Source organism: Oncorhynchus kisutch, linkage group LG5, assembly GCF_002021735.2.
Source record: "Oncorhynchus kisutch isolate 150728-3 linkage group LG5, Okis_V2, whole genome shotgun sequence".
Classification (NCBI taxonomy): Eukaryota; Metazoa; Chordata; class Actinopteri; order Salmoniformes; family Salmonidae; genus Oncorhynchus; species Oncorhynchus kisutch.
This window is the reverse complement of record NC_034178.2, coordinates 73,728,266-73,740,894: the sequence shown is the minus strand read 5'-3', so window position 1 is coordinate 73,740,894 and position 12,629 is coordinate 73,728,266. Positions and strand designations below refer to the sequence as shown.

The following is a 12,629-nucleotide window of genomic DNA, read 5'->3' as shown; positions in this document are numbered from 1 at the left end:
GGTATAGGGATATAAGGGTATAGGGATATAGGGCTATAGGGGTATAGGGTATAGGGATATAGGGTATAGGGGATAGGGATATAGGGTATAGGGTATAGGGTATAGGGGTATAGGACTATAGGTAGGGATATAGGGTATAGGGATATAGGGGTATAGGGGTATAGGACTATAGGGTATAGGGATATAAGGGATATAGGGCTATGGGGGTATAGGGGTATAGGGGTATAGGGTTATAGGGGTATAGGGGTATAGGGCTTACGGTGCAAGGCCCAACATTATGTAAAGAAAGGTATGTTCTATCTGAGCCAGAACGGCCCGTAGGGCCAGGTGCCAGAACGGCCCTTAGGGCCAGGTGCCAGAATGGCCCATAGGGTCAGGGGCCAGAACGGGCCACAGGGCCAGGAGCCAGAACGGCCTTTAGGGCCAGGAGCCAGAACGGCCCACAGGGTCAGGATGGCCCACTGGGCCAGAACGGCTCACAGGGTCAGGGGCCAGAACGGCCCATAGGGCCAGGGGCCAGAACGGCCCATAGGGCCAGAACGGCTCACAGGGTCAGGGGCCAGAACGGCCCATAGGGCCAGGGGCCAGAACGGCCCATAGGGGCAGGAGCCAATCTCCTGTTACTTTAGTGTGAGGCCGCTTGATGTAAAAAGACGCTAGCACAAAAGTAGTGCACTATAAAGGGAACAGGGCACAAATTTAGATTTGCCCAATTGCTGTGAGACAAACTGCTAACAGCTTAGAGAGAAGGCGACCGGGAGGCCATGTTGGATCGAGCAGACCTAGGTTGACAGTTGTTGAGAGAGTAACAGCAGCTGGGGGAGAAGGCGACAGGGAGGCTATGTTGGATCGAAGGAGACAGTTGCTGAGACACTAACTGCTTGTGGCTGAGAGAGAAGGCGACAGGGATGCCATGTTGGGTCGAAGGTGACAGTTGCTGAGACACTAACGGCTCTTGGCTTAAAGAGAAGGCGACTGGGAGGCCATGTTGGATCGAAGGTGACAGTTGCTGAGACACTAACTGCTCGTGGCTGAGAGAGAAGGCGACAGGGATGCCATGTTGGATCGAAGGTGACAGTTGCTGAGACGCTAACTGCTAACGGCTTAGTGAGAAGGCGACCGGGAGGCTATGTTGGATCGAAGGTGACAGTTGCTGAGACGCTAACTGCTAACGGCTTAGAGAGAAGGCGACCGGGAGGCCATGTTTGATCGAAGGTGACAGTTGCTGAGACGCTAACTGCTAACGGCTTAGAGAGAAGGCGACCGGGAGGCCAAGTTGGATCGAGCGACGGTACCTACCTGTGGGTCTGAGAGGCGGGAGATGTCAGGGTACAGGTAGAACTTGATTCCTTCCCATGCCCCTGGCAGAGTCACCCCTCGGATCAGCAGGACCAACAGCATGACATAGGGGAAGGTAGCAGTCACATACACCACCTATAGGAGGACAGAACCACAACAACAACATATCATATTATATAATATAATCTATAGGGGAAGGTAGCAGCCACATACACCACCTATAGGAGGACAGAACCACAACAACAACATATCATATTATATTATATAATCTATAGGGGAAGGTAGCAGCCACATACACCACCTATAGGAGGACAGAACCACAACAACAACATATCATATTATATTATATAATCTATAGGGGAAGGTAGCAGCCACATACACCACCTATAGGAGGACAGAACCACAACAACAACATATCATATTATATTATATAATCTATAGGGGAAGGTAGCAGCCACATACACCACCTATAGGAGGACAGAACCACAACAACAACATATCATATTATATTATATAATCTATAGGGGAAGGTAGCAGCCACATACACCACCTATAGGAGGACAGAACCACAACAACAACATATCATATTATATTATATAATCTATAGGGGAAGGTAGCAGCCACATACACCACCTATAGGAGGACAGAACCACAACAACAACATATCATATTATATTATATAATCTATAGGGGAAGGTAGCAGCCACATACACCACCTATAGGAGGACAGAACCACAACAACAACATATCATATTATATTATATAATCTATAGGGGAAGGTAGCAGCCACATACACCACCTATAGGAGGACAGAATCACAACAACAACATATCATATTATATTATATAATCTATAGGGGAAGGTAGCAGCCACATACACCACCTATAGGAGGACAGAACCACAACAACAACATATCATATTATATTATATAATCTATAGGGGAAGGTAGCAGCCACATACACCACCTATAGGAGGACAGAACCACAACAACAACATATCATATTATATTATATAATCTATAGGGGAAGGTAGCAGCCACATACACCACCTATAGGAGGACAGAACCACAACAACAACATATCATATTATATTATATAATCTATAGGGGAAGGTAACCATCACATAGGAACATATCACATATCATCTATAGGTATCAGTCATGTAGGAACATATCAGATATCATCTATAGGTATCAGTCACATATGAACATATCAGATATCATCTATAGGTATCAGTCACGTAGGAACATATCAGATATCATCTATAGGTATCAGTCACGTAGGAACATATCAGATATCATCTATAGGTATCAGTCACATAGGAACATATCAGATATCATCTATAGGTATCAGTCACATATGAACATATCAGATATCATCTATAGGTATCAGTCACATAGGAACATATCAGATATCATCTATAGGTATCAGTCACATAGGAACATATCAGATATCATCTATAGGTATCAGTCATGTAGGAACATATCAGATATAATCTAAAGGTTACATACAGTACATCACCTATTGATAGACAGAACAACATATCATACTGTATCTACAATGCCTTCAGGAAGTATTCACACCCCTTGAGTTTTTCCACATTTTGTTGTGTCACAACCTGAATTTAAATTGGATTAAAAAAATATATTAAAAAGATTACTGGCCTAAACACAATACCCCATAATGTCAAAGTGGAATTATGGTTTTTGAAATGTTTACAAAATAATAAATAATGCAAAGCTAAATTGTTTTGAGTCAATTGGTATTCAACACTTTTGTTATGGAAAACCTAAATAAGTTCAGGAGTAAAAATGTGCTTAACAAATAACATAATAAGTTGCATGGACTCACTCTGTGTGCAATAATGGTGTTTAACATGATTTCTGAATGACTACCTCATCTCTCTACCCCACACATACAATGATCTGTACGGTCCCTCATCTCTGTACCCCACACATACAATGATCTGTAAGACCCCTTAGTCGAGCAGTGAATTTCAAACACAGATTCAACCACAAAGACCAGGGAGGTTTTCCAATGTCTCGCAAAGAAAGGCACCTATTGGTAGATGTGTAAACATTTAAAAGTAGACATTGAATATCCCTTAGAGCATGGTGAAGTGATTAAATACACTTTGTATGGTGTTACAATACACCCAGTCACTACAAAGTTACAGACGCCCTTCCTAACTCAGTTGCCGGAGAGGAAGGAAACCACTCAGGGATTTCACCATGAGGCCAATGGTGACTTTAAAACAGTTACAGAGTTGAATGGCTGTGATAGGAGAGAACTGAGGATGGATCAACAATATTGTATTTACTCCACAATACGAACATAATTGACAAAGTGAAAAGAAGAAAGCCTGTACAGAATGAAAAATATTCCAAAACATGTATCCAGTTTGTAACAAGGCACTAAAGCAGGACACTCCAACCCTGTTCCTGGAGAGATACCTTCCTATAGGTTAACTCCAACCCTGTTCCTGGAGAGCTACCCTCCTATAGGTTAACTCCAACACTGTTCCTGAAGAGATACCATCCTATAGGTTAACTCCAACCCTGTTCCTGGAGAGATACCCTCCTATAGGTTAACTCCAACCCTGTTCCTGGAGAGCTACCCTCCTGTAGGTTAACTTCAACCCTGTTCCTGGAGAAATACCCTCCTATAGGTTAACTCCAACCCTGTTCCTGGAGAGATACCCTCCTATAGGTTAACTCCAACCCTGTTCCTGGAGAGATACCCTCCTGTAGGTTTTAACTCCAACCCTGTTCCTAGAGAGAAACCCTCCTATAGGTTAACTCCAACCCTGTTCCTGGAGAGATACCCTCCTGTAGGTTTTAACTCCAACCCTGTTCCTAGAGAGAAACCCTCCTATAGGTTAACTCCAACCCTGTTCCTGGAGAGATACCTTCCTATAGGTTAACTCCAACCCTGTTCCTGGAGAGAAACCCTCCTATAGGTTAACTCCAACCCTGTTCCTGGAGAGATACCTTCCTATAGGTTAACTCCAACCCTGTTCCTGGAGAGATACCCTCCTGTAGGTTAACTTCAACCCTGTTCCTGGAGAGATACCCTCCTATAGGTTAACTCCAACCCTGTTCCTGGAGAGCTACCCTCCTATAGGTTAACTCCAACCCTGTTCCTGGAGAGCTACCCTCCTATAGGTTAACTCCAACCCTGTTCCTGGAGAGCTACCCTCCTATAGGTTAACTCCAACCCTGTTCCTGGAAAGCTACCCTCCTATAGGTTAACTCCAACCCTGTTCCTGGAGAGCTACCCTCCTATAGGTTAACTCCAACCCTGTTCCTGGAGAGCTACCCTCCTATAGGTTAACTCCAACCCTGTTCCTGGAGAGCTACCCTCCTATAGGTTAACTCCAACCCTGTTCCTGGAGAGATACCCTCCTGTAGGTTTGAACTCCAACCCTGTTCCTGGAGAGATACCCTCCTGTAGGTTAACTCCAACCCTGTTCCTGGAGAGATACCCTCCTATAGGCAAACTCCAACCCTGTTCCTGGAGAGATATCCTCATGTAGGTTAACTCCAACCCTGTTCCTGGAGATACCCTCCTGTAGGTTAACTCCAACCCTGTTCCTGGAGAGATACCCTCCTATAGGCTTATAGGGCTGGAAAGCCCTGCAATAAAGTAATACTGCAAAATTCATTTTTTGTCCGCAATACAAAGTGTTATGTTTGGGGCAAATACAATACAATACATTACTGAGTACCACTCTCCATCTTTTCAAGCGTAGTGGTGGTTGCATCATGTTATGGGTATGCTTGTAATCGTTAAGAACTTGGGAGTTTTTCAGGGGGAAAAAAATGAATGGAGCTATGCACAGACAAAACCATAGAGGAAAACTGCTTTCTGCTTTCCAACAGACACTGGGAGATGAATTTACCTTTCAGCAGGACAATAACCTAAAACACAAGGCCAAATCTACACTGGAGTTGCTTGCTAAGAAGACAATGAATGTTCCTGAGTGGCCGAGTTACAGTTTTGACTTAAATCTACTTGAAAATTATAATGGACAAATGTTGCACAATCTAGGTGTGGAAAGATCTTAAGAGATTTACCCAGAAAGACTCACAGATGCAATTGCTGACAAATGTGCTTCTACAATGTATTGACTCAGGGATGTGAATACTTACGTAAATGAGATATTTCTGTATTTAATTTCCAATACATTTGCAAAAACGTTTAAAAACATGTTCTCGCTCTGTAATTATGAGGTGCGTAGATGGGCGAGAGAAAATATTGATTTAATCCATTGTGAATTCAAGCTGTAACACAACAACAAATGTGGAATAAATCAACGGGTTTGAATCTCTCTGAAGACTCTATATATCATACCATCTATATATGACATACTCTATAGGGGAAGGCATAAATCCCAAACACCGCCTAAATGAATATCATCTGCATGCAGACCTGGGATGTTCTGGGTATTCAATCCCATATCTGTTGTCAATGTCGTTTCATTGGGAATTCAGTGAATAGCTGTGATTGGTCAATCAACAAGCACAAACCACCTTTAGAAGCAAGTACCCTAAGTGGACACAACAAGTCTGTTCCTCCACAAAGCAGTCCGCCAGCCCGTCCATTCATACGGGCGACTGCTGTTTCACTATACAGTCCAGTGACCTGGGTCACCTGCCGGGGGGTTGTGGGTAATTGGGTGTGCACATGCCGAGCCAGATCATTTTCCCACACTGCCTCAGCTGGGATCCCCCTCCCTCTCCTCTCCTCTCCTCTCCTCTCCTCTCCTCTCCTCTCCTCTCCTCTCCTCTCCTCTCCTCTCCTCTCCTCTCCTCTCCTCTCCTCTCCTCTCCTCTCCTCTCCTCTCCTCTCCTCTCCTCTACTCTCCTCTACTCTCCTCCCAGACCTGCAAGAAGCTGGGTAACAGGGCTGGGGAGGGAACAGGAACAGAGACTGGGTCACAGGGCTGAGGAGGGAACAGGACCAGAGACTAGGTCACAGGGCTGGGGAGGGAACAGGGCTGGGGAGGGAACAGGACCAGAGACTAGGTCACAGGGCTGAGGAGGGAACAGGACCAGAGACTAGGTCACAGGGCTGGGGAGGGAACAGGACCAGAGACTAGGTCACAGGGCTGGGGAGGGAACAGGACTGGGGAGGGAACAGGGCCAGAGACTGGGTCACAGGGCTGAGGAGGGAACAGGGCCAGAGACTGGGTCACAGGGCTGGGGAGGGAACAGGACCAGAGACTAGGTCACAGGGCTGGGGAGGGAACAGGACTGGGGAGGGAACAGGGCCAGAGACTGGGTCACAGGGCTAAGGAGGGAACAGGGCCAGAGACTGGGTCCCAGGGCTGGGGGAGGAACAGGGCTGGGGAGGGAACAGGACCAGAGACTGGGCCACAGGGCTGGGGAGGGAACAGGGTTGAGCAAATTTCACTATCACAATTATCAGAGCACTTGCTGGCTTTGGCTAGAAAGGGCTGAGTTCTGATGAATGAACAAGTTGTGGGTGTGCCCCTCACTGGCCAATCAGAACGTGCTCCATGGCCAAATACGTGTTTACTTCAAGTTGGGTATTTAAGGTATTTTACAGTACCTTGCAAAAGTTTTTATCCCCCATGGCGTTTATCTTATTTTGTTGCACTACAACCTGTAATTTAAATGGATTTGTATTTGGATTTCCTGTGATGGACATATACACAAAATAGTCCAAATTGGTGAAGTGAAATAAATAAATAAAAAACTTGGTTTCAATGTTATTTATTTTTTATAATGGAAAAGTGGTGCGTGCATACGTATTCACCCCCTTTGCTATGAAGCCCCTACCTTACCTTCAGAAGTCACATAATTAGGTAAGTTAATTCCACCTGTGTGCAATCTAGGTGTCACATGATCTGTCACATGATCTCAGTATATATACACCTGTTCTGAAAGGCCCCAGAGTCTGCAACACCACTAAGCAAGCGGCACCACCAAGCAAGCGGCACCATGAAGACCAAGGAGCTCTCCAAACAGGTCAGGGACAAAGTTGTGGAGAAGTACAGATCAGGGTTGGGTTATAAAAAAATATCTGAAACTTTGAACATCCCACGGAGCACCATTAAATCTATTTTAAAAAATGTAAAGAATATGGCACCACCACAAACCTGACAAGAGAGGGCTGCCCACCAAAACTCACGGACCAGGCAAGGAGGGCATTAATCAGAGAGGCAATAAAGAGACCAAAGATAACCCTGAAGGAGCTGCAAAGCTCCACAGAGGAGATTGGAGTATCTGTCCATAGGACCACTTTAAGCCGTACACTCCACAGAGCTGGGCTTTATGGAAGAGATTGGAGTATCTGTCCATAGGACCACTTTAAGCCATACACTCCACAGAGCTGGGCTTTAGGGAAGAGATTGGAGTATCTGTCCATAGGACCACTTTAAGCCGTACACTCCACAGAGCTGGGCTTTAGGGAAGAGATTGGAGTATCTGTCCATAGGACCACTTTAAGACGAACACTCCACAGAGCTGGGCTTTATGGAAGAGATTGGAGTATCTGTCCATAGGACCACTTTAAGCCATACACTCCACAGAGCTGGGCTTTAGGGAAGAGATTGGAGTATCTGTCCATAGGACCACTTTAAGCCATACACTCCACAGAGCTGGGCTTTAGGGAAGAGATTGGAGTATCTGTCCATAGGACCACTTTAAGCTGTACACTCCACAGAGCTGGGCTTTACGGAAGAGATGGGAGTATCTGTCCATAGGACCACTTTAATCCGTACACTCCACAGAGCTGGGCTTTATGGAAGAGATTGGAGTATCTGTCCATAGGACCACTTTAAGCCGTACACTCCACAGAGCTGGGCTTTAGGGAAGAGATTGGAGTATCTGTCCATAGGACCACTTTAAGCCGTACACTCCACAGAGCTGGGCTTTAGGGAAGAGATTGGAGTATCTGTCCATAGGACCACTTTAAGCCGTACACTCCACAGAGCTGGGCTTTACAGAAGAGTGGCCAGAAAAATGCCATTGCTTAAAGAAAAGATAAGCAAACACGTTTGGTGTTCACCAAAAGGCATGTTGGAGACTCCCCAAACATATGGAAGAAGGTACTCTGGTCAGATGAGACTAAAATTGAGCTTTTAGGCCATCAAGGGCAAACCCAACACCCTACATCACCTACGAGAACACCATCTTTTTCATCGGCAGGGACTGCAGGGACCGTGTTTTTCATCAGCAGGGACTGCAGGGACCGTGTTTTTCATCGGCAGGAAACTGCAGGGACCATGTTTTTCATCAGCAGGGACTGCAGGGACCATGTTTTTCATCGGCAGGAAACTGCAGGGACCATGTTTTTCATCAGCAGGGACTGCAGGGACCGTGTTTTTCATCAGCAGGGACTGCAGGGACCATGTTTTTCATCGGCAGGAAACTGCAGGGACCATGTTTTTCATCAGCAGGGACTGCAGGGACCGTGTTTTTCATCAGCAGGGACTGCAGGGACCGTGTTTTTCATCAGCAGGGACTGCAGGGACCATGTTTTTCATCGGCAGGGACTGCAGGGAACTGGTCAGTTGAATTGAAAGAATGGTGCTAAATAAAGGGGAATTCTTGAGGGAAACCTGTTGGAGATATAACCTGTTCCAGATATATGAGACTGGGACAGAGGTTCACCTTCCCTTTTTTTTGGCTACACAATCCGCATTTGTATTTATTTTTTTACATTTATTTAACTAGGCATGTCAGTTAAGAACAAATTCTTATTTTCAATGACAACCCACTGTTCCTAGGCTAACTCAAATCAAATCAAATCAAATGTATTTATATAGCCCTTCGTACATCAGCTGATATCTCAAAGTGCTGTACAGAAACCCAGCCTAAAAACCCCAAACAGCAAGCAATGCAGGTGTAGAAGCACGGTGGCTAGGAAAAACTCCCTAGAAAGGCCAACTGCCTGTTCAGTGGCAGAACGACAGATTTGTACCTTGTCAGCTCAGGGATTTGAACTAGCAACCTTCCGGTTGCTAGTCCGCCACTCTAACCACTAGGCTACCCTGCCGCTCGAGTGTTGCATTAAGCAACACTCGAGTGTTTTAAGGGGAAACATTTAAATGTCTTGGAATGGCCTAGTCAAAGCCAGACCTCAATCCAATTGAGAATCTGTAGTGTGATTTAAAATTCCCAGTGGCCAGATGTGCCAAGCTTATAGAGAGATTTGGAGCTGTAAAAGGTGGCTCTACAAAGTATTAACTTTGGGGGGGGGGGTGAATGTTATCTTTATTTAACTAGGCAGTTAAGAACAAATTCTTATTTTTAGTGACACCTAGGAACAGTGGGTTAACTGACTTGTTCAGGGGCAGAACGACAGATTTTTACCTTGTCAGCTCCGGGATTCAATGCAGCAACCTTTCAGTTACAACCCAACACTCTAACCACTAGGCTACCTGCTGGTTACAACCCAACGGTCTAACCACTAGGCTACCTGCTGGTTACTGGCCCAACGGTCTAACCACTAGGCTATCTGCTGGTTACTGGCCCAACACTCTAACCACTAGGCTACCTGCTGGTTACTGGCCCAACACTCTAACCACTAGGCTACCTGCTGGTTACTGGCCCAACGCTCTAACCACTAGGCTATCTGCTGGTTACTGGCCCAACACTCTAACCACTAGGCTACCTGCTGGTTACTGGCCCAACACTCTAACCACTAGGCTATCTGCTGGTTACTGGCCCAACACTCTAACCACTAGGCTACCTGCTGGTTACTGGCCCAACACTCTAACCACTAGGCTATCTGCTGGTTACTGGCCCAACACTCTAACCACTAGGCTATCTGCTGGTTACTGGCCCAACGTGCTAAACACTAGGCTACCTGCTGGTTACTGGCCCAACGGTCTAACCACTAGGCTATCTGCTGGTTACTGGCCCAACACTCTAACCACTAGGCTACCTGCTGGTTACTGGCCCAACACTCTAACCACTAGGCTATCTGCTGGTTACTGGCCCAACGTGCTAAACACTAGGCTACCTGCTGGTTACTGGCCCAACGTGCTAAACACTAGGCTATCTGCTGGTTACTGGCCCAACACTCTAACCACTAGGCTATCTGCTGGTTACTGGCCCAACGTGCTAAACACTAGGCTACCTGCTGGTTACTGGCCCAACACTCTAACCACTAGGCTATCTGCTGGTTACTGGCCCAACGTGCTAAACACTAGGCTACCTGCTGGTTACTGGCCCAACGGTCTAACCACTAGGCTATCTGCTGGTTACTGGCCCAACACTCTAACCACTAGGCTACCTGCTGGTTACTGGCCCAACACTCTAACCACTAGGCTATCTGCTGGTTACTGGCCCAACGTGCTAAACACTAGGCTACCTGCTGGTTACTGGCCCAACGTGCTAAACACTAGGCTATCTGCTGGTTACTGGCCCAACACTCTAACCACTAGGCTATCTGCTGGTTACTGGCCCAACGTGCTAAACACTAGGCTACCTGCTGGTTACTGGCCCAACACTCTAACCACTAGGCTATCTGCTGGTTACTGGCCCAACGTGCTAAACACTAGGCTACCTGCTGGTTACTGGCCCAACGTGCTAAACACTAGGCTATCTGCTGGTTACTGGCCCAACACTCTAACCACTAGGCTATCTGCTGGTTACTGGCCCAACGTGCTAAACACTAGGCTACCTGCTGGTTACTGGCCCAACGGTCTAACCACTAGGCTATCTGCTGGTTACTGGCCCAACACTCTAACCACTAGGCTACCTGCTGGTTACTGGCCCAACACTCTAACCACTAGGCTATCTGCTGGTTACTGGCCCAACACTCTAACCACTAGGCTACCTGCTGGTTACTGGCCCAACACTCTAACCACTAGGCTACCTGCTGGTTACTGGCCCAACACTCTAACCACTAGGCTATCTGCTGGTTACTGGCCCAACGTGCTAAACACTAGGCTACCTGCTGGTTACTGGCCCAACACTCTAACCACTAGGCTATCTGCTGGTTACTGGCCCAACGTGCTAAACACTAGGCTACCTGCTGGTTACTGGCCCAACGTGCTAAACACTAGGCTATCTGCTGGTTACTGGCCCAACACTCTAACCACTAGGCTATCTGCTGGTTACTGGCCCAACGTGCTAAACACTAGGCTACCTGCTGGTTACTGGCCCAACACTCTAACCACTAGGCTATCTGCTGGTTACTGGCCCAACGTGCTAAACACTAGGCTACCTGCTGGTTACTGGCCCAACACTCTAACCACTAGGCTACCTGCTGGTTACTGGCCCAACACTCTAACCACTAGGCTATCTGCTGGTTACTGGCCCAACGTGCTAAACACTAGGCTACCTGCTGGTTACTGGCCCAACGTGCTAAACACTAGGCTATCTGCTGGTTACTGGCCCAACACTCTAACCACTAGGCTATCTGCTGGTTACTGGCCCAACGTGCTAAACACTAGGCTATCTGCTGGTTACTGGCCCAACGTGCTAAACACTAGTCTACCTGCTGGTTACTGGCCCAACGTGCTAAACACTAGGCTACCTGCTGGTTACTGGCCCAACGTGCTAAACACTAGGCTACCTGCTGGTTACTGGCCCAACACTCTAACCACTAGGCTATCTGCTGGTTACTGGCCCAACACTCTAACCACTAGGCTATCTGCTGGTTACTGGCCCAACACTCTAACCACTAGGCTATCTGCTGGTTACTGGCCCAACACTCTAACCACTAGGCTATCTGCTGGTTACTGGCCCAACGTGCTAAACACTAGGCTACCTGCTGGTTACTGGCCCAACGTGCTAAACACTAGGCTACCTGCTGGTTACTGGCCCAACACTCTAACCACTAGGCTATCTGCTGGTTACTGGCCCAACACTCTAACCACTAGGCTATCTGCTGGTTACTGGCCCAACACTCTAACCACTAGGCTATCTGCTGGTTACTGGCCCAACACTCTAACCACTAGGCTATCTGCTGGTTACTGGCCCAACACTCTAACCACTAGGCTATCTGCTGGTTACTGGCCCAACACTCTAACCACTAGGCTATCTGCTGGTTACTGGCCCAACACTCTAACCACTAGGCTATCTGCTGGTTACTGGCCCAACACTCTAACCACTAGGCTACCTGCTGGTTACTGGCCCAACACTCTAACCACTAGGCTATCTGCTGGTTACTGGCCCAACACTCTAACCACTAGGCTACCTGCTGGTTACTGGCCCAACACTCTAACCACTAGGCTACCTGCTGGTTACTGGCCCAACACTCTAACCACTAGGCTACCTGCTGGTTACTGGCCCAACACTCTAACCACTAGGCTACCTGCTGGTTACTGGCCCAACGTGCTAAACACTAGGC

The 12,629-nt window shown here is 47.1% G+C and overlaps 1 protein-coding gene across 2 annotated transcripts in view; it reads right to left on the bottom strand.

The window, feature by feature from the left end:
• slc6a11b (solute carrier family 6 member 11b) overlaps positions 1 to 12,629 on the bottom strand; it is a 78,639-nt gene that overhangs the window by 23,943 nt on the left and 42,067 nt on the right. For both annotated transcript variants that reach the window (XM_031825794.1, XM_031825793.1), the window contains exon 7: positions 1,300 to 1,434. In XM_031825794.1, the coding sequence (XP_031681654.1) occupies positions 1,300 to 1,434 (135 nt within the window). The remainder of the gene's footprint in view (positions 1 to 1,299; positions 1,435 to 12,629) is intronic.